At 41.7% G+C, this 22,726-nt stretch overlaps 1 protein-coding gene across 7 annotated transcripts in view; it reads right to left on the minus strand.

Annotated features, from left to right (window-relative positions):
• Positions 1-22,726, minus strand: part of LRFN2 (leucine rich repeat and fibronectin type III domain containing 2) — a 160,877-nt gene that overhangs the window by 23,283 nt on the left and 114,868 nt on the right. For 4 of the 7 annotated variants that reach the window (XM_037405779.1, XM_037405778.1, XM_037405776.1 and 1 more), the window contains one exon: positions 16,661-18,053. In XM_037405779.1, the coding sequence (XP_037261676.1) occupies positions 16,661-18,033 (1,373 nt within the window). In that variant the 5' untranslated portion in view covers positions 18,034-18,053. Of the gene's footprint in view, positions 1-8,576; positions 8,657-12,642; positions 12,691-16,660; positions 18,054-22,726 lie in introns of those variants that run through there. The other 3 variants (XM_037405782.1, XM_037405781.1, XM_037405780.1) reach the window with 3 other exon arrangements.

Below are 22,726 nucleotides of genomic sequence, written 5' to 3' on the forward strand. Positions count from 1 at the left end.
GCTTTAGTTGGATGTGTCTTGGACCACATGTTCAAAGCTCTTACAGGCAGGAACACTAGATGCATCTAGCAAAACCTTGGTATTCTGATGGCAAAGGTGGTCAGATACCTCAAATGAAACACATTTTTAGTGTCAAAGCAGGGGGTTCTGCTAGATCCAGTTTTTTCTTGTCTCTTGTCAGGAAAATTAAAATGAAAGCTATACCTGTGGGAAGCTACAATGCTCTTCCTCTCCTTGGCACCTGCGAGGGTACTCTGCTTCCAGCCCTTGCTTTGCTCCTCTACCACGTCCTCTACTCCTTTCCCACTCCCCCACAGACAGCTGCCCCTTCTCCTTGTACACCCAGACCACCCCTTTGCCACTTCAGGGGCAGAAAGCAGGGACAACACGGAGGGAAGGAAGACTACTGTGGTGAGGAGAGAGAGAGCAAAGTGAATGTGATTAATTTAGGGAGCTCTGCTTCCAGGAGTAGAATAACTCCCCAGGGCACATGATGTATGATGGGGATGGGTCTCTCACTCCCAAAGCTGTAACATCCACAAAAAGATTGATAGCAATATTTCCACATTTCCAAATGAGATACTCTTATTAAAGTTTTCTTTCCATAAGCAAACAAAGCAATGGTTACGGAGAATTTTCAGCCTGATTCTTGACAGAAACAGATGTTGCAATATTGGAAATTCCCATGGGACAGATATTCCAGGGTTGTTCCATTTTAAACAGGGCTACAAAATAAAACCGAGTTGATATATGCTTTGCTTCTTCATAGCCATTTCAGAGGCAGGTGGTTGGAGGGTGTGCTAGACAGATGTTGCACACTGCTGCAACGACTGTGAGACCAACTAGGGTGGATCTTTTTTTGTTTTTAATTACTTTTTAAATCTTCACCTTGTTCAATGTAAGGAGCAACTGGTTACTTTGTGGTTCTCTCCCATTATATGGCAGATTAAGATTTGCTCTGGGTAAACTGAGGCACTAGCTTCAAATTTTCCACAAGATAACAACTCTTGTTTGGGAACTAGTAAATGTGACCTGATTTGAAAAGCAGCCTGCAGCTCTTTTGAGTATATGCCACCTTGTCATCAACAAGTTTAATCAGGGTTAATATAAAGAGATGAAAATGGCAGAAGCCAGGAAATTACTTGCAGACCATGTCCTCGGGGACTTTCTCTAAACTGGAAGAACAACTCTGCTTCTATGTTTTTTCCTAGACTCCCTTTGCTACCCTGAAAACATGAAAAGCTTCTGGACTGAAATCATGTAAAAAGCAGTAGAAAACAGGTTTTAACCTGGTGCAGACATACACAGTTTCACTAACTGATGGACATAAAGCTCAGTGAGCACGTTAATCCAATATTAACTGGGGAAGACCAGCAAACTGTCAGTAGGTGGGTCCCCATGACTACAAAAGCTAGAAACTTCTCAGTCCCTTGCAGCTGTAAGGTTACAGCTTGGCCACCTTCAGCTAAAGTGCAGTCCTCACTAAGTTCATACTGCATGTAGGTTCCCAAAGGTTTTATCAAAGGCCTGGCCCTGTCACTGTGACTAGCCACAGCCAAGGGGTGCCAAGAAAGAAGAAAGAGAAAAATCGTCTGCAGCGCAATCCCACATACGCACAATGAAAACAGTGAGGCAGCAAAAAGCCTTCCTAAGGCTTTGTTCAACACTGCCTTTGATAGTTGAACAACATCTGGTGACTCTAGGTGTACAGCTGTGAAATAACAAGGAATGGAGAAGTGTGATCAGCCATCACCACTACAAGGATGTATGGATTTGGAGAGGAAGTTGTAGGACTTTGCTGGAGTTAGGAACCACCTGAAAAATTACAATTTCACATTGGAGCAATATAGACCCTACCACTATGTGTGCTAATCAGGCCAAGGAGCAGCTCTCTTTGCTATTCTTCGTTGTCTTTGGGGTTTACAAGAAAGACCAGACAGCTTTGATTCCATTCACCTGTAACTTCTAGGTCAGCAACTCAGTGAGCACCTAAACCTTTGCCTGCAGTACAGCCAGCAACAGGAGCAAGATTTATATACTGATAAACTAAGCCTGCTAAGGAAAAAGAGGGGGTTTTTTTGTTTGTTTGGAAATGTAAAGGCCAAAATCAAAAAGCCTTATACTTGCTAGATAAAATGTGTACTTTAAAGGTGTTAATATCAAGGTTAATTTTTTTTTCTGAAGTAAAGATATATAATTATTATTATTATTTTCTACTCTAAAACCAAGATATCAATTAAATTTTGCAGGAAGTTTCATGTCAGTGTGCTGCTCCCAGAGATATGCCACCTCTGACCTCCAAAATGCTATTCTTCTCACTCCATTTGGATAACCCTCATATACATAAATCCCAGTGAAACCAGTTATGAACGCCTGTGCTACCACACAATGAAATACAACAGAAATTCTAGAAGAAAACTCAGATGGAAGGTGCTTAAGAACAACTAAATAAAAGGATTTACTCTGAAAAATACTCCAGCTCTGGCATGATTATCTAATTAAGCCACAGCCAATATAATTTTCTACCACGAGAGACTAGATGGGGAAAACAAAGAGAAAAGGTGAAACAAACAACAATATTGTGTTTTAGTGGGGAAAAACCCAAACTGCTAAAACCTTGTATGCTTCCATTATGCAGAGTTTGTATAGCACAAGGTCTTGCCACCTCTTCATCACACTCCAGCTTGGTGTTGTACGAAGGTGCAGTACTGAGCCCTGGAATGTGACTGCTGCAGCCCCTCAAACTTTTGTTAACACTCTACACAGGTGTGAATCCTGCTCCCAATGTTTATTTCACCTTTCCCCTTGAAAACAGTCCTTCACCTCATAAAAGGTGTTAGTGTTCCCAGACAAAGAGAACAGAATTTAAACTATCAGCCATACATATAGCCTTGTGTCCTCAATGTGGCTCATCTCCCTAAGCAAATCATAAAAGAGCCAAGCATCTATCAGAAGTAATTCTGCATTGTTTTTCTAGCAGAGGGATTGCAGCATCACTAGTGCCACTGAGGGTGCAGGCGGTTTGCTTGACATTATGCAGAGAAGATGGGGCTGTCACTGCCCTCTGCTCAGCCAACAGCCTGTGACAGCAGCCACCCTGGGTGCTACAAGGCCTGGATGGGAGAAGCCAGGTTCTGAAGGTGAGTCCTTCCAGGCATCACCTGAAGGTAGCTGTTCCTCCTCCTGCCTGCCCAGGAAGCAAGGGACTGTCATGTCATAGACTGAAAGAGCAACCAGAGGAGGCTGCAAGGATCAAGAGGTGGAAGGGAGAAGCAGGGGTGCTCTAGGCTTTATTGCCTGCTCAGTTTACATGAAGACCTGGCTGGCTCCCTTTTAGGGATGAAAAAGAAGAGGCACAGGGAGACAGGACAGTTTCAAGCCAATTGTCTTCATTTATCCTCCCCTCTCCCATTGCCACACCTCAGCAGCGCTGTCACATTCCTCCCCATAGCACTTCCAGTCCATGAACCTCTGCAGGCAGCAGAGAGAAAAGTGGGTACCAGGCTAGCGACCCATCTTTGCCCCAGAGTAACCAAGCTGAAATTCTGCCTCTGCGTACTCGCATTAGCAAGATTCAGGTTCACTTGAATGCTGCCATCCCAGCTTGGCAGTATAACATGTGGGGATGCTCAGCCGTCACTACTGTGTGTCTTTCTCATTCTGAAGAAGAGGCGCAGGCGTCCCCCACCCTCCCAGCACTGGCAGAAGGACTGATTCATCAAGCCTGACTCTCTGAGGCAATCTGCCAGACGACAAAGCTGCTGGTGGGGTGCCTTGATGCTGTCAGCTGCCCATATGTCTATTGGGCAGCTACTGCCTGTGCAGTCCCCGCTCTGAGAAAAATTCAGAGCACGTTTTGGAATATCTACATCAGAACCAATTCCACAGTTCAATCCGATTAAATAAACAAGTAGATAATTTTTAAAAAGTTCTGGGTTGAGCAAACAGCTCTTTTATTTGTTTTCTTGTCAAAATGAAGTAAATTATGAGGTAGTAAATATATTGCATAATTTAAATATAGGCAAATTCAAAGTGATGCGAGGGGAAGGGGAGGGAGCACAGATGGGCAAATTCAGCACAAATTCACACCTAGTGCTGGCTGTCTCAAACTGTTCATCTCTGCAAATAAACTAATCTGTAAACCTGGAGCAGCTGAACAGAAGGGGGTTATGGTATAGCTTACCTTGCTGTCTACAGGGATTTTTCAGCCACCCTAAAGCATGGCTCTAGCCTCTAGTGGATGAGCTCTTTCCCATCCGAGGACGCCAGGCTAAGTGTCTCTCTCGTCCAGCACCAGCGCATCCCTCTCTGTTGCTGTGGCACACTGGTGATTTTGCTTGCACACTACAGTGCCCTGCACCAAAGGCTGAATCCAATTCCTGTTTCCTTTCCAGGCAGCAACACTTTGTGGGATTCTTGTCTAATGCTCTGGGACCTAATAAATCCTTCTGTGACTGAGACATCAGTGCTGTGGCAACAGAGCAGATCAGCCTGCTGGCTGGGCTGCCTTTGCTATGAAAATCAGAACATTTCATTTTAAACATAGAAATATCTTAGTGGCATAGTTTCAAGGTTTCTTTAGATTGCAGTACTAGCTTGTTATCCCCAGCTAGGACTGGATTTCATTTGTGCTTGGCCCTATTGCAGTTTATTATGGATTACAGGGTACATGTCTGTACTGCCTTCATATTAGATATGTTTGGGGAAAAAGTATAATATGACAATGAAGTAACCCATATCATGTTCTCAAAGACATCTATTACCTCACATTTTCTTTCTTTTCCATTGAAAATCTGAGCTACATTTCCTCTGTGCCCTTTTAAGAACAAAGAAAGGATAATTTACTTCCTTGTAGTACAAGCTTTCATTGAAAACCTACAAGTACAACACTCAAAAAATTACATAGAGCATGAACCTGATTTCTGCCTCAAGTTTTAAGTTCCTCAGCTTGTCTGAAATCCTCCTCTTTCATCCTTCCCTGACCAGAGCATTAACACAGACTACTCACAATCAACGCCTCAATTAAAGCCTCAAAAAGGGTTTAAATAAGAAAAAAATGTTGCATTCACCTTGTACTGGATCACTTGAAAAGAATGATTTTTGCTCATTCTGAGTACATATATTTTGCTCAGAAAATCTGCCTATTATAGGCAAATCCAAAAATAACCAGGCTTAGTTAATGAAGTTAACTTCAAGTTAATGAAGACTTTATCATATGGTTTATTTAGTCCAATGTATTCTTCTTTTCTATTTTTCTAGTACTGTGTCTCTTTCAGTTCTATGTTTTTCAAATTATGAGTGTTAAATCATTTCTCTGAGGAAACAAGCTGTATCACTACTATCCTATGTTGGGGTTAACCAGTGCAATCATTGTACAAAAAAGTACAGTTTTTCTAAAAACATCCTAAGCATACAAGCAGAAAGCCTGGTATGAAAGAGAGAGGGTATAATAGGACATTCAGGACAAGAAATTAGATAGGTGAGTCTACAGCTATGGCAGTGAAATAAGGCACTAAGTTTTGGCTGTGTTTGTAACTTTTGAATTATTCTGCCCTGCCATCCTCTTTGTCCTGCCTTATGTATTTGATAGATAAAATAGTCCTACAGAAAAAAAAAAAATTAAAAATTGAATATAATTTCTTGCACAACCCCCAAAACAATACCCGCAGCCAGAACTCAGCTGGTCAGCACTGGAGGGGCGAGGAGTATCGGGAACCTGCTGCAGTAGGAGCAGGTATTCTCCTCCAAGTCCCTCCGACCAAAGTTCTAAACCAAAGACAGCTTTGAAATGGGTGAAAAATCTTCCTGTGACTTCAGAGGGGAGAAGTATGGGGTAGGGTGTCAAAAGGCTGGGGAGGCAGGAGCTGTCAAGGCACCCTGTTTCACCTACCCACAGCCTGGAGCCTGCGCGTGAGAAAGTGGGAGCTAAGTTAAGCAGGATGATCTCAAACTGGCAAGGCAGATTTTAGGAACTCAGTATGTTTTAGGAATACAATATGCTTTTAAGCTTTCTTTTTTTTTTATTTATAGCTCTCTTGCAAAATACCTGTGGATAAAAATAAATCATCCTCTCTTTCAAGCACATAGTTTTCAGCCACTGCTTTTACTACAGGGTCACCACCCTTGAAGGAGATTTCTTAGTAGTCTGGAGACTACCTGGATTGCTGGTGTCCCACTTAAAATAAAGAGTGAAGTGAGGGGAGGGAGGAAGTTCTCAGATACAGATTTAGAAAGGCTAGGTGTAGCTGTCATGCTCTGTGGTCACTGATAATTTTTTGATGCCTCCTAAAACGGACCCAGATGTCAGCAGGTATAACCCAAAATGTGAAAGGGATTAGAATGGATCTCTGTCAGCACATAGAACTCTACAAATCATGACTGGAGAGACAAGGAGTATTGGGGACCTGTTGCAGGTGCCAGCTGAAGAAGTGAAAACTCGGACATCAAGTGGAGCACCTTGGATACTTAAATGTGCATTACATATACAAACAAGCCTCATTGTTTTCACTGTTCCTTTAAGGAGACGACACACCTCTGCGGTTCAGGTACATGCTTACAGGACAGCTCTGGTCTGAGTTTGGTACTGCTGAAGATGCCTTTACCAGGTCAAAAAGATTTATAACCTGTATTTAACAACAACATCAAGAATGATATATTTTATCCCCAAATCATGACATTATGAGGGGAAATTATCAGATTTGAAATGTGAGGAAGGCTTTATCACATTGGAAGCTAAATCAGCACTACTCCCAACAGTGATTCTGTAGGCATGTTATTTCTTCCACTTGCTTACCGAATTACATTGAGCAAACTATTTAACCTCCTTCTTCCTCCATCTGCCTCTTTAGGAAATCATGGCAATCCCTAAAATGCAAGATTGTCAGGCTGAACCAAAGCCCATCAGTCAATGGTGCTACTTTCTGAACGTTTTAAGCCAAGGCTTCTGCTAAGCATTTGATCAGGTAACATCTGTAACTATCAGTGCTTTTATTACTTTCCATGACTATGAATGACACGGGAGGTTGTCACTGTTAAGCAATCAGCAAGTGGAAACAGGGATTTTTTTTGCACAGAGCAGCACATGAACTGCTATAAATCTGCCCTAGATTTGAAACAGGAAAGACAGTGATAACTGTGCAGCTGTGTGCTGGCTTCTTAATATTCAGGAATGGTATGAATCTAAATATGTTAAAACTTTTCATTTAGAGATCAAATTGTTGACTCACCTGAAGCTCAATCAAAATCTTATTTCAATAGTTAGTTTTGGCATCAGATGTGTAGCTCATTATAGCAATGACTGGTGGGGACAACTGGCATTTGGGTTCAGAGCAGCTAAGAGAGAGGATGTGGCAGATGTTATGGGCAAGCATTGGCTCATCCTGAATTCCCCTCAAGTAAAAATGCTGAGCCTTTGATGAGCTAAATAAATAATTAGCAGCAGAGATAAAAACAGGAGTACTGCTGTCTTATGCTGAAAACCAGTTCTGATTTCCTTTCCACCCTGTGCAACACCCCTGGCTGTGGTGGGGTTGCTTCCAACAGCACAAGAAGGGCTGAGATGGGAATCAGGATCTTTGCTTTTCTATTTGGCTCCTGAGGCTGAGCTCAAGGGTATAGCTGTAGCATACAACATCACCACATACCTCAGTAAATGTTATTTTACTGTTTATAAACTTTGAAGGGAAATGGGAATTCCTTCAAGCTGGGGAAAGGTGCTGTCCTGCCCTGCCTTGTTTGCCCTTCTCTGCTCTTCTGGGGCACTGCAGTGTGGGCAGCAGTAAGGCAAGTGCCCTTGCACATGCCCTCACGTATGTCTCACATACGTAAAGGGACATATCTCCTGTAGGGATAAGTGGTCCTTTAGTATTTTGCCTTTCTGTGGAGCAAGAAAATATTGGTCTGGTTAGCATTTGAATGGTCTGCCTCTGCTGAATGTGAACTGGATTGCCTCTGACCAACAGACTTGTCATCAGTTTCTATACAATCATCAGGTGCGTGATAGTTTCTCACAGCAATCTAGGATTACTTTAGTGACAGTACTAAGATGTACATCTACTTTTCTTTCATTTTTTCTTATTTTCATATTTTTATTATATTTAGAATATATAATATTGTATTAAATATAGATTCATATTATATATTTTATTATGGTATTTTATATTTCTATTTTTCACTTAATTTTCTGGCAATACATGTAATTTCTCTCATTTTCACCTCATTTTCTTTCTTATCCTTCAAAGATTTCTCGTATTGCAAGGAGAGGGAAGAAAAAAACAAACACAAGCAAGCAAACAAACAAAAATCATTTCTAAAAAGAACCCAACTTTGTTCCTGTACTTGTCCCAGCAGGAGAGAAAAAAATGAAAAGAAAAGGCTAGATGAAATTAATTTCAGTAGATGCAAATAAAACCCCACAGCTCCAGAATACATGCTTCTGTGAAGCACCTTCTTCATTATGTCTGATGCTTTTCAGCAAGCCTGCACTTGCTGAGGGTCCTCTAGAACAGTCAATGCGCACAGCTGCTGCAAACCACTCTCCAATGACCTGAAGTACCAAATGTCCATGTCAAACTTACCCCTGCTCTGCTTCCATAATTTTGCTTCCCTTTGGGACTGTGGCTTCGTCTTTTTATTTTTATACAGTTCCTGTCTCAACCTGTCAAATGCAAATTATTAATACATGATGATTAATGTCTTCATGTGATGTCCTTCTTCCCAATGGTTGTTTTATTCAGTGTTTAAATATATAAATGCTTTGACCAAATCAAGGTTTGTATCCTGGATACAATGCAACTCAAACAGCTCAGCTCATGCATTGAGGCCGAGGAGGGAATTTTATGCCAACCGTGAGACATGGGCGAAGGTCAGTACCTAGCGAGGTTGGAGACAGGTGGAACTGAAAAAGGGGCAGATGTGTGTCAGGCATTTACCTGCAAGTCTTCATTTGTATGAACCCACTGTCCACATCATGAATAAGGACAGATGTTTGGGCCTTTCAGAATAAACTAATCCTCTGTCTTTTCTAAAATAACTAGAGCTGTGAATTTCTAACTTTCCTCAGAGAGCAAATAATGTGATCATGCTTTACAACAGCATTAGGCTGTTGAGACTATTTGCCCTAACTGCAACAGGGAAGAGCTTCATCTGTTTTCACTCTAGCTGGTAGACCTCCACACAACAGGCTCTCATTGCAAGGAGCATTAGCGGTCTAGACAGTGGCACCCTCTCAGATACATGACCTGGTGTTCAACGTGGCACTGCTGTTTGAGAGAACATCCTTACACAACTTAGATATTTCTGAAGTTTGCAGCATCTTAGTCATAAAGCATTTTCTTATTGGCATGCAATGGACTAGAGGAGTGCATGGGTATATTTATCCCACTATGCTGTGGGAAATTCAAACTCAGTTAATTACTTCCTACCTACGTTAAAGTACCCATAAGTGCAAATGCTGAAGTTATTTTTTGCTCATAAAATAGAGTTGCACTACCACCTGACTGCCAAACTGTAGCTAATATTTAACTGAGAAGTGACAGGATAGCAGTGGTTGGTGGAGTCATCTCTGTTCAGCCAGTCTGTAAAGCACTTGCGGTAAAAGGAGCTGTGTAAATGTAAATCATTATTATATTGTTTAAGTAATCAAATCCATGGCACCATTGTTTAAATAGACTGGAGATGTGGAGCCATTTATTCATATTTTAATGCTCAGACTGCCTGCTGCATAAAATATATATGGAAAAAATAAGCTTTCAGAAATATATAAAATACTTTTTTTTTTCCCCATTGCTGAATTTATAGGCTAGGGAGACTATAGTGCTACAGTAATTCTTAATTTGTACAGTTGTTTTTATCACTCTTAGTACGAAATACCACAACATAAAACAGACCTAAATCTCTCATAAATCTAATGGCAGTGTTGCAATTCAGATGCACATTTTTAAGTGGCTGCATCATTGCTTTAAGTCAAAACACAGCCAGCAGGCTCAGTATGACCTGGGAAGTTCTACAGAATACTTGCGGTTTTATTCATCTTTTGAAATACTTGTGAATTTATTTATTATACTAGTGCCTGATGGCCAAAACTGAGATCTGGTCCCACATCATGCAGGGTGCCCTATACATAAAAAAGACACAGCCTCTGTCCCCAGATGCTTTACGTGAATGCATGCATTGCAGTTATGTAATGCTCCATCTTAATCCTTCATGACCATCCCTGTTGCTGGAGACCACACAATGATTTCACAGCAACAGTCTCCCAGTTCACCTATGTGGGCTCCTGGTTCCACAATATTTTCTAATGTGTTTATCCCTATGAGGCAAGGCAGTGTTACCACCCTAGGTTACAGATGGGAGACTGAGGCCTAAAGACACTATTTTCCACATTTTTATATTTCAGTTCAATTCCTTACTCAAAATGAATTAAGTAAGCCAGTGCCTAAGTTGCACTGATCTTAAGTCTGATGCTTTTAAACATCTAAAGCACTTTGTCTAGACTGAGAAAAATGTACTCTTAACATTCCCAGGAGCAGGTAGGATTTCTATGATAGGTTCCCTAGTGTTTGCTCCTTTAACCCCGAGTCTGACAGGCATTGCTGTGCAGACCTCTCGTCTTCTTCCATCCCTTTCTTTGCTGGACATCGGTTACTCTTCCTGCATGTTTTTGCTTCAAATACGTGACTTTTAGTTCTGCATTTTGTAACAAGCTTCTGGTTTTGTCTAAAAGTGATGGGTATAACACACGCTTACTGCCATTGATGTGTGTTTAAGGGCGGTTTATATCACAGAAAAGAATGAAAGAATGGAAAAGTTGCTGCATTAAAACCCACATATGTGTCTAAGCATACTCAAATTGGCTCTGGCCTTTGCAAATTGTATTGTGCTTTACTAGAGGGACAGTTGCAAATATCTTTTTTTCAGTGGTTAACTCACAGTGTCAAAGGAATTGCCTACCACCAAATGGCATTCGGGATTACAGAATCACAGAATAGTTGAAGTTATAAGAAACCTCCAGAGGTCATCTTGCCCAAGTCCCCTGCACAAGCAGGGCCACCTAGACCCAGTTGCCCAGGATCCTGTCCAGAAGGCTTTTGAGTATCTCTAAGAATGGAGACTCTACCACCTCTCTGGGCCATCTGTGCCAGTGCTCAGTCACCATCACAGTAAAAAAGTATTGCCTAATGCTCAGATGGAACCTCCTGTGCACTTTCAAATGGTGCTTCTTGTCCTGGCACTGGGCACCACTGAAAAAAAGCCTGATGCTGTCTTCTTGCAGCCTCCCTTCTGATACTTGTACATATTGATAAGTTCCGACCTGAGTTTTCCCTTCTCCAGGCTGAACAGTCACAGATCTCAGCCTTTTCTCTTATGTGAGATGCTCCAGTTCCTTAACCATCTTAGTTAGTGGCTCTTTGCTGGGCTTTCTCCATTATGTCTGTGTCTCTCTTGTACTAAGGAGCCAGAACTGCACACAATACTTCAGGTGTGGACTCACCAGTGCTGAGTAGAGGGGAAGGATCACCTTCCTCGACCTTCTGGCAACATTCCTCCTAAGCGCAGCCCAGGATACCTTTAATCTTCTCTGTGACAAGGGCACCTTGCTGGCTCACATTTGATCTCACCCCCAGGTCCTTTTCTGCAAAGCTACTTTCTAACCAGCTAGCCCCAGCATATCTCACTGGGGCAGGACTTAGGATTTCCTTTTGTTGAACATCGTGGGGTTCCTCTCAGCCCATTTCTCCACCATGCTGAGGTCCCTCTGGATGACAGCATGACACTGGTCTATCAGCCACTCCTCACAGTTTTGTGTCATCAGCAAAATTGCTGGGGGTACACTATGCCCTCCTATGGGTCATTGATGAAGATACTAAATAGGATCAGATGTTAAATAGGTTGTGAATCAGTATTGACTCTCATATTTCTAGCTATTTCCAACTAGACTTCAGGCCACTGATCACAACCCTCCTGGCTGAACCATTTGGCAAGTTTTAAATCCACCTCACTGCTCATCCAGCCCATATTTCATCAGCTTCTCTACAAGGACCTTATGAGACAGTGTCAAAGTCTTAATGAAGATAAGGTAGTCATCTAATGCTCTCACCTTGTCTACCAACCTAGTTATATAATCATAAAAGGTTATCAGGTTTTTCAAGCATGACTTTGTGAACCCATGCCAATGACTCCCAATCACCTTCTTGTCCAACATGTTCCTAGAAATGCTTCCCAGGATCAGTTGCTCTGTTGTTTTTGCATGGATTGTGGTGAGGCTGAACAGCCTGTAGTTCTCAGGGTCTTCCTTCTTGCCTGGTTTAAGATACAAGTAATATTTGCTTTCCTCCAGTCCTCAGGTATCTTTTCCAAGTCCTATGATTGTTCAGAGTTAATAGCCTTGCACTGATTCCTCAACACTCATGGGTGCATCCCATCAGTGCCCACATATATCTAGTTTGCTGATCAGAGCAACATGAACCATAGATATGTGTGTCAGTCAAAGGACCTTATTATGTGACAGCAGTTTAAAAAAAAATTACTTGCAGTTCTCTGAGAAATTGTAAATTTCACTTTAAAAGGGCCTGCTCTTAAAACCTGTGTATATGACCAGAAGACATAGATACATAGGAATTTGTTATCTTCTGTCTGTGGTACCTGCTGGCCATGATGTGGCTTCACAACATTTCCAACAATTTCCATTTTCTTCATCCAAGGTAGCATGGGTTCAAACAGCACAAAGATGAATTGGGCAATTAAGGAGAGTGAAAAGGAAGGAACAGTTAGAATGAGTAAGCAACATAAATCAGAAAAGAGGAAAAAATACTAAACAAGAAAAAAAAAAAAAAACCAAACAAGAAAAGCAAGTAAAAAATCCACCCAAACAAAAACCACCAAAAAGCAAAATAAGGTTTCCTCTCACTCTGCTTAGAAAGAGAGGAATCCTGGTCCTGTTCCAGGTGAAACAATACCATTATCTTGACAGCAGGACTAGTAAAACCAGTGCAAGGACAGGTCAGAGAGAGAGAAAGAGCTCATTGGGAGCACACATAGATCAGTACAACAACGGTGTTCACCCATATGTGACACACCGCTCCAGCACAGGGCCCTGTTGTAGGATCTTTTTCAGTATGAGCACAGGCCAACGCACAGGAAGGAAGTTCTGAGATACCACTAAAAGTTAAGTGTGTGATCCATTAAAGAGGGAAAGTTCCCTTCTACCAATGATGTGGAAAAGGCAGCATAGCATGTCACCTCTGAGCAGCCTCAAGTTACTGTTCTGGTGCCAATGTTAGCGGCAGCTGTTGTCTTTGCAAGTTGACATTGACCAACCTGCCTCTTCTGAGACGTTTGCACAAGCTGTGACCCCTTTCCCTCCAGTTCCTCCTTCTTACTCTGGGAAGCCATGTAGAACAGAGCGCTGATACGGGATCACGCTTATTCGTTTGGTATCAGAAACATACATCCTGAATCTACTGAAAGAGATAAAAACCTGCTGCTAGCTCCAGCAATGGCCCTGAGACATCAAATACAAGGGACGTTCAGATGGGGGAAGCAGACGAACAGTGCTCCTCCTGCTAATCCCCATTGTGATGGCCCTGATGTAGGCAGAGACAAACCTCAAATTCTGACATCATTTCAGCTCCAAGAAATCAGGAGGCCCAACAGACAACACTTGCCACTATGTCTCACACCTTTGAGTTTTCATGGGGCCATTGCACCCTGATATGGTCCCCTTTGCACCCCCTGTGGCTCCTGCAAATGGAAGACCACAGCTGAGATGGAAGCAGGAATGGGACTGGTGTCCTGGGTAATGATCAGGAGAGATGTTAATATCAATGAGGAGGGAAGAACTTGTGTTTTCACTCTTTCACTATGAATACAATGTTCATGAAAAATTCTTAGCAGGGAATGCAGCAAACGTTTGTCTTTTGTGCATGTTTCTTGCTGGTGAAGCAGGACTCCTTCAAACTGAGCACAGCCAGTGTGCCTCAGTCCTGGCATACCAGTGTATCTTAACATATATTAAGTGCCCATCATTTTAGCAGCCAAGCAGTATCACATCCCATTTAGCACATACATAGCATTTTATAGAGCAGAGCATTGTAGAAATCCTTTTCCCTTAGGTTTTTCTACACGCTCATTGCAGTGATATGCATCTGACCAATTAAAGCAAAACAGCTTTAGTTAATTAACTCTAAGGGACCGAGTGGTTCCCTGACTGAAAGTCGTAAGAGCCAGTTTTGATATTATGATTGTCACTGATTAACTCTCAGATGCTGGACAATTCACTTCATCTTTCTATGCTTCATTTTTCCCCAGTGCAAAATGTAGAGAAATAAAATTTGTTTTCTTTGGTGAAGTGCTTTTGAGAGCTGTGAATAAAAAAAGCTATGCATCATCAATGAATCCTCAAAAAGGCCCGATGGGAGATTTATGGAAATAGCACTGTCCTCACTGTGCTTCTGGAAAACTATTCCACAACCAACGAAAGTAACAGAGGGCCAAAACCTCAGTGAAAGGAGGCAGTGAAGACAGGATAAGAATTTAGGGTTGCCTGATACCTTGACAGACACTTGTTGCTTCAGACCAGGATGGCAAGACAGCATCTTTCTCTCATTTCTGCCCATGGTACCCAATTCTCACCCCTCCAGCTACTAGGTTGCATGTCTTCACTTCTGCATTGTTTGTTTTATTTATCCTGGCCATCCTCATCATCACCAAATGGACACATCCAACCACTTCCAACACATGACAACTGCTTCAAGCTTCTCTTTCTGGTGCAGGGATATTCTGGTTCACGGGGCCAAATTCACTGTACAGTGTCATATGACTACATGCATCCTTCAGAGTATTTTTTCAGACTTCCAGTGGGCTCAAGGTCTTAAATACTTCTGAGTTTTTGCCAAAAGCTGTGACTCAGTAAAAACTGAGTCATGTTTCATTCTATTCCTAACACTCCATCATTACTTAGTTTTATCTTATCCTTTCATTCTACCTAACTCCACATAGTTGCAAGTCCCAAAGCTAACACACCAGTTCCACCATACATTAGCCAGAGCACGGCAAACAATTTCCACCTGCTAAATGATTTGACTGTTGCAACATATTTTTATAATTGAGGAATGGAAGAGAACAGAACCAAATTTCCTCAGATTATTTCAGTATTTGAATAAATAAGCTTTTAAAAATATGTTCTTTGGATTTGCTACTCAATATTTCTACTTTTGGCAAAGAGTGAGTAAGTTTGGAGGAGCTAAATAAATCACTTTAATATTTCTGTTCTACAACTGATTGAGATAAAATTATTGCTGTCACAAAATTTTGTCCATGTCAGTTCAGTTCTGAAAAAAATCTAACATTTCATTGTAGGAGAAGGGTGAGTGAAAAGCATCACCTGAACATTTACTACCTTGCTTTTTAACTTTCTCAGGGTAAAGAAAGCTACATTAAGGTGAAGGAGAAAATAGCATGGTCTGTTCTGGGATCTGGAGACTGAGTACAACTATTTGTGTAGTGCCTCGGCTCTCGCTGCAGGCAGTAGGAGAAGGACAGAGCAGTCTGCAGGCCAGCAGATAAATACCCCAACCCTACTGAGGAAATCAATGGCTTTGAGTACCTTTTGGCAAGAGTTTGTATTCCAAGTAGAGTCAAAACCTAAATCCCATTATTTCTCTATCAGATCTAGTTTTTCTTCACTGACTTCAGGGTGCTTGTAAAGCTACAGGACTTTATGTGTTTGGTTTTACTTGGCCACAAGATTCTGACTTCTGCTGGTAGCTCAAATACAGCCAAAGAGGTGTCAGCTCAATGCATCTGATATTGCTGCCTTTGCAATAAAAAGGCCAGAAAGGGTGGTTTCATCACTAGCCTGAGCACACCATGCCAATCATTCTTCCAAGACAGAAGGAAGAAGCAGTAACACCATTTTCCTGTACCCATTTTTAATCCCTAAAATTTATTGCTTCTTCACTGCAAGAGCGACTCTTGCTTTAAACCATTAAAAGTTGGAGGAGCTGTAGAACTGGAGGAGCATAATGAACATTCAGTGCTTGCTTTTAAAATTATCTCTACCTCTTCTTGCATTTAATATGGTATAAAACATAAATGCTCCAAAGTTGTCAGCCATTACAGTTGTGTAAAACAGATGTTAGTGAAATAAGAAATGAGCTTTCATACAGGTGAAAAATCTCTTGCTAACAACCCTGGATCTTGAATCGCAGAATAATTAGAGCCTGTGTTATGGGTAGACAGCACAAGCTTCCTCCCACGTTGCTTCCTCTCTCAGTGGTATGTTTCAATCCCACCTACAGGAGGTGGAAAGGGAAACTTCTGACTTCTAGCCTGTCAAGTTTTTCTTTCTTTGTTAAGCCTAGTAAGGAGGCTACCAACTGCAGTACTAGTTTTTCTAAATTGGAAAATTTACTGAAGACAGCTGTTGTTAAGAGAATGGATACTACAGAGATTTGTAATGTATGACTTAGACAGAAAACAATGAACCGATCAACAGATAAACTGACAGACACAATGCAGATTTATCAGACACTGCTAATGCTACTTGGTGCCAGTTCTACCTCCGTTCAAAGTCAAATTAGTGACCTAAGAGTAAAAGACCTCATATCCTGCTTTCCATATCTCTGCCATCATCAGAGGACCAAACAGCAATTGCATTTACCTGTAGATCAGGACTTCATCATCCGAGCAATTATACTGCAGCTGATACATTTTTACCCGAGGGGCTGACTTGCTCACTGTCCACTTGACCAAAGCTGAGGTAGTGGTCACGTCTGACACCAGGACAGCCCTTTCTGGTGGTCCTTTTGTTTCCCCACGATTAGACTTGCTGGAGCTGGTGATGTCCGAGAGCCTGGATTTTGGTGGGGCTGCTCGGCCTGTGCCATTGCTGAGGTGGGGGAGCTGAACAATTGAGAGCTCAATTGTTGCAGTGGACTCTCCGGCAGCATTGGCTGCTATGCATGTGAAAGTCCCGTAATCCTTGGAGGTGGTGATGAGGATATCTAAGGTGCCATTGTCATAGACAGCTGTCCTCGAAGAGTTTCCGATGAGACGGTCATCAGGGGCCACCCAGTGAATAATGGGGGTGGGATCCCCGATGGCTTTGCATTTCAGTGTGGCAGTTTGCCCTTCTAAAACCAGCAACTTGTGAGTATGTTGTGTAATAAGAGGAGGCTCGCAAACAAATTCTTCCTCCCTTACATACCAGAAGTACCTTCCCTTTAGACCTGGAGGAGAAGCACAAGTTTCCATATCGTCATCTCTGTCAAGTCGCCTCAACCACAGTAGTTCACAGTTGCAATGCAGCGGGTTGCCCCCAAAGCTGAGAGACAAAGGAGGAGAAAACGGGGTAACAGCTAATGGAATTACTTGAGATCTGGCAAATATAGGGTCGGGGGGAAGCTTCTGAAGTCTGTTGGATGTTAGATCTAGCCTAGCCAATTTCTGAAGATCTGCAAACGTCCCTTCTGTAATATAATCTATCAGGTTATGATCTAAACTCAGCTGGTGCAAGTTTATCATTTTCCTTATAGATTCCCAGGGAATGCTTCGGAGGTTATTGTAGGAAAGGTCTAAGTCTTCCAATGTCAGCAAAAAGTCCTCAAAGGCTTCATCAGAGATGCTGCTTAGCTGGTTGTTGTTTAAAATCAAATGCTGAAGGTTAATTAAGCCTCTCAAGATATCCTCTCCAATGTCAGGCAGCCTGTTGCTGTCCAGATGTAAAGACCGAAGGCTCTCCAAGTCAGTGAAAGAGTAGGGCTGGATGTAACTGATGGTGTTTCTGGACAAAGTAAGATCAACAAGTCCAGACATATTGGCAAAATCCTGTCGGCTGATGTTAATAATGAAGTTGCCCCCAAGTCGGAGTTCAACTGTCCTTCGATCTATGTCTAGTGGTACAAACAGGAGACCCTTGGAGGGACACAAAGTCCCCAGTGACTCAGACAGGTTCTGACAGACACAGTATTTGGGACAAGCGTTGACCATGACAGCCGTTCCAAACACCAAGATGCTGCAGAGCAATTTTTCCATGGTAAATCATGCAACAGTACCTGCAAGAAACAAAAAGAGTTACAAGGAACATCAGCAGTTATGATATAACACTTTTCCTCTTATGTTTTACCTAACATCTACCTCCAGAGAGACTTCGCAGTGCCTCCACTCAGGGGTGACACCTAAAGTGATCAGCACTCTGGGATGGGAAGGTTATGTGTTAGAGCAACATGTTTCTGCACATAATGCATTTCTTTCTAACAAAAAAAAAAAAAAAAAGTGGTTTTCATTCGAAATCTGAATAGGATACGAATCGTTCATGCTTGTGCCTGGTAATAGTCTTGTGACTACCTATTTTCTAGCTACGCTTTTAAAATTTTTATTGGGTAGCTGGTAGAGGACAACGCCTGCTGTCAGACTGCATGGCTTACTTGAAACCCTGAAAGATTTCATTTGGAATAGTGCCTGCTTCTTTGAGGGTAGAAGCTGTCATACAGTAATTACATACTGCTGCATAATAATGTGGAATTAGTCTTAGGGTTGAAAGAGCTGATTTTATGGATAAAAATAACTGCATATTTACCCTTCAGTAATGTGGTTAGTAATGTCCATGTAATTATCTGGCCAGTCCTGGGGCAAGTCAGTTCACTTGCCCACCCATAATAAAATTCATGATAAGCAGCACGGGAAGCAGAAATCATTTGCATAATTGTCACCTGGATTCACCTTGCAGTCAGCCAACCTATGGGAAGGATGGCATCATCTAGCTCCAAAGAGAAGGGATGCAGGGAAAACCTGTGCCACCTTAGGCTCCTGGTAAGCTTTCTGATGACCTCATGCTCTCACACTTCAAACCTTTATGTGGCAGCAACAGCGAAGCTCGCACCTGCACCCACAGCCATCCCTTGCATCCTGCCCATTATATATATATATATATATATATATATATATATATATTATATATATATCTTCGCACCATTATAACCCCTTTTTATAAATCTTTTCCAGCTTAAGTTGCAAGTCTTTAAAGAATTTCCAGGCTGACTCAGAGGGCCAGTTGTGGCTGGGGGAAGTTGCAGTCCTGCTTCAGATTTGGGTATAACTTCTTACATAGGTTTGCTGACATTTTTCCTACATGTGCAGGACATAGGTAAACTTGTTTTCTTTCTATCTCTCCCTTGCCCAGATCCTACTACTAAGGAGGGCTGACGAATGGGCAGATCATTCATTTCTAAGCCTCGTTCTTCCTCTGAAGGAAGGGACAGGTTGACAAAGAGCTGTATTTTTCTGAGAGTTTTTTTGCCAAGACAGTGCATTCTAGTCTTCAAGCTCGTCACTTGTCACGGTAGCTACAGGCGTAATTCAGGCTATAACTTCCAACATGGCCATTTTGCCTCTATTTAACCTATATCACCCCACTATATAACCTTGCATCCCTGTCCTCAGTCCTTGGTATATGCCATACCCCTTCTCAGTCATGCAGGTGCTCATACATTTGGTATTTTTTTTTTTTTTTGGCATTTGTGTTTCAAGAGCAGTTATGGCACAATAAGAGATGAGACAAATCAATTGCCCCTCCAGTGCCTAAACAGTGGATGGCAGTCAGTCACCTGTGCCTAAGCTGCTTCTCTTACTGCTGTACATGATGGTATAATACAGTGTCTCACAATGACTCCAATAATCAGCCCTACAAGGCTACTCAAACTTTAGCAAACATGTGACACCAGAAACACATTTCACAGAACAGTCACATCGCAGTTACTTACACTTCATCATACAACTGAAATTACCATTATGTGGATATTTTATAATAAAGAAATTCTAGAAGTTAGTTCTTAATCCCCCAGTAACACACAACAAACACAAAAGAAAATCTATTACGTTGGTACTTTTTTGCTTTAACTCTTTAAAGGGGTCTTGCTCCACTTCCCTGTGAAAGGAATGAAAACTGGGGCCCTATATTTTGGTCTCTGTCCAACGGTGGCCAATTCCTCTCCTGGGTAAGGTGATTTGGTTTCTCATCTATAGAATATGTGAAACGACTCAGAAAGAAGGATCTGTAGAAATGCAAGATGTTATGAATGCTGAACTATGTATAGTGTGTTCTTTGCGGCAAGGTTTTCTGTATGGTGTGATGTTAGTAATTATATACTGTTATTATATTTCATAGCAGAGGAAAGGACTGAAGCATCTGTGTTTGCTGAACTCTGCAAACAAGATGGAAGTGAGATACTTTTAGAAAGGATGGCTTGAGAAGAGTAATCTTACCTTCAATAGTAAATAAAAGGCTACTGAACAAAATGTTTGGAGATTAGCAAGTACGTTATTGATGCAAATCCATGGCATACTTAGCAAAGAGCTATAAATATCCCTTACATTATTATCAATTGGTAGTTTACTAACAGGCAATTGGCTTTTTGAATCTTAATTATAATTGTGTTCTGCAGCTTTAATTTAGTGTATTACCCTACCAGCTGAAATGATAAACAAAAAGCAGTTTAAAAGGGGGAGAAATAGATACAGTTAATTAGTAATAAGCCCTTTCATAGCTTCTCCCTCATCTACATTCCCACCCTCTGAATATCTATTCAAAAATGTGAATGCACACTTACGAGAGCAGTGTCTCCTTTAAGTGTCCCAATTCTCTAACCACATTTTTTCCGGATGCTGTTAAATATCACAGTGCTTTGGGGAGATGGTTGACTCTAAGCATCAGAGTGAAAAGCATTTGTAAAAAAAAATGGGGGGAGGAACAGAAGTTAATTACAGAAAATAGGGACTGCAACACCGAGAGGAGGCTGTGAAGCAGGAGGTCTAAATGGCAAAGTAAACCCTGATGGGGAAACCATCTGTGGATGGCTTGAAAGCGCATCATCTGCCTGTATGTGCTTGCATGAGTGCGTGAAAAAGGCACAAAGAGTGCAGTGTGTGCTTTTACCAGCAGGAGGACAAAACAGTAACAACCGTACTAGGATGGAAATATCATGGCTGCCGTCAGTCCAGTTGTTGAATGCATTCAAAACTATTCATGCAAATATTGGTTGTCTGCAGAGTAAATTTCTAGCCTTTGTGATCTTTTGCCACCATCAGTATTTCAGGCTTCTGAGCCTTGGGCTTCTCGACAATGTAATCCTGAAGTGACCCGTTCAAGACACAGCAAATAGGGTACAAATGCAAAGGTCTACCTATAGGGCACTGGTGAGAACAGAAGTGGACAGGGCTTCTTAAGCAGTGGATGTCCATAGGGCAGCTGGTTTTCCTTTTTCTCTCAAGACAGAAAAAGTATCTGGGCCACAGATGAGGTAAGAATTCTTGAGTCTGCACAATTATGGATAGTATCTTCTAAAATCCAGACTCTCGCACAAAGCTGTGGTAATTGCTAGTTGCCAAGTGGATCAATGCACAATAAAACTTGTTTTTATTTCAATTCCGGTAACTTTCATGTAAGACAGAAAGAAAATTAAATGTCAAGTTTAGGGTCTGTTTTTGCTGACCAGTTTGCTTACCTTGTTCCCAAAATCTCTTCTGACCTGCAATACCAAGCATTTTATGGGTTGCTAATAGTAGCCCTGTGATAAGCTCACCATTCTGATTTACATTTTAAAGGTATCTATCAGCCAGATAAAGCAGATTTCTCACAGCAAGTCAGTAAATCTGGCCGAGTTCCTGTCTCAGCCCAAGATGAAAAACAGCCCCTTTAGTCCTCTTATAACATGGATTGGTATGAATTAATATGTGTAGGAGTCATAAACCTTGGTGTTTTGTATTCAAATTTTCCTCATAAAGATACAGCTTCTGAGATTTGGCATCTCATTTCAGCAATGTCTCTGAGGCATTTTTTAATTCTATATTCATTGAGCGTTGCATATAAATTCCAATAACCTTTGTGTATCACAGCACCAAGTAAAAGCTAACTGCCAGACAAATAAGCTATAGCTGCAGCATACAAGCTGGGAAAAAAAGAAAGACAAAAAAAAAAAGAGGAAAGGTGGATGGATAGCAGCTCTGACTATTGTCTCCAAGTGCCCTGAGACCCAGCTTCCAGGGACTGTATGGGTGAGTTAATATACTTTTCTTTGCCTTTGTAGGTGCTGCAGAGGAATTGGATTTTCTTTTCTGGAGATGCCCTTTTCCTTAACCTTCTCTTATGTCTGTTTTCAGTGAACCTCTGTGATAGGAAATCTAGCCCCCAGCTGCAGATCTTGAAGGACTGCGGTAATGAGTGAAGTTTCATGCATATTATCTGAAGGGGTTTAATCTACAATGTGTAAAATGGGATGGGACTATGTCAGGACAAAAATTAGTCCTTAATCCCTTGCATTTCCAAAAACTGTGTGGAAAAGGTAGGTCTCGTGTTATCCCTGGTCCATGGCCGGTGGTTTATGCCTGACTCACCAAGCAATGACAATGGCCGTAAGGAAAGCAAATATCTCTGCATCTGAATCTGTCCTCAGTACTACATACGTAGGAACACGGGTCGGGTGTTAAGCCACTGCTAGCTTGGTGAGCATCTGTGGGGCTGTTTGGGAGTTTAAAGTCAGTTATGTACCTATGTGCTTACAGGCTCAAAGCCAGGTTAACTAACATTACTTTTGTTTAGCTTTTGTCTTTCATGCTTGCCTAAGCTTCTGCACTTATCGGGGGTACAGCTGCTTGTGATCCGGTGTGCATATGTACAGAGCAACTTAGATTTTGACTAGGCTTTTCTAGAAGCTGGTTTTATTGAGAAGAA

Source organism: Falco rusticolus, chromosome 12 (genome assembly GCF_015220075.1).
Source record: "Falco rusticolus isolate bFalRus1 chromosome 12, bFalRus1.pri, whole genome shotgun sequence".
NCBI classification, from domain to species: Eukaryota; Metazoa; Chordata; class Aves; order Falconiformes; family Falconidae; genus Falco; species Falco rusticolus.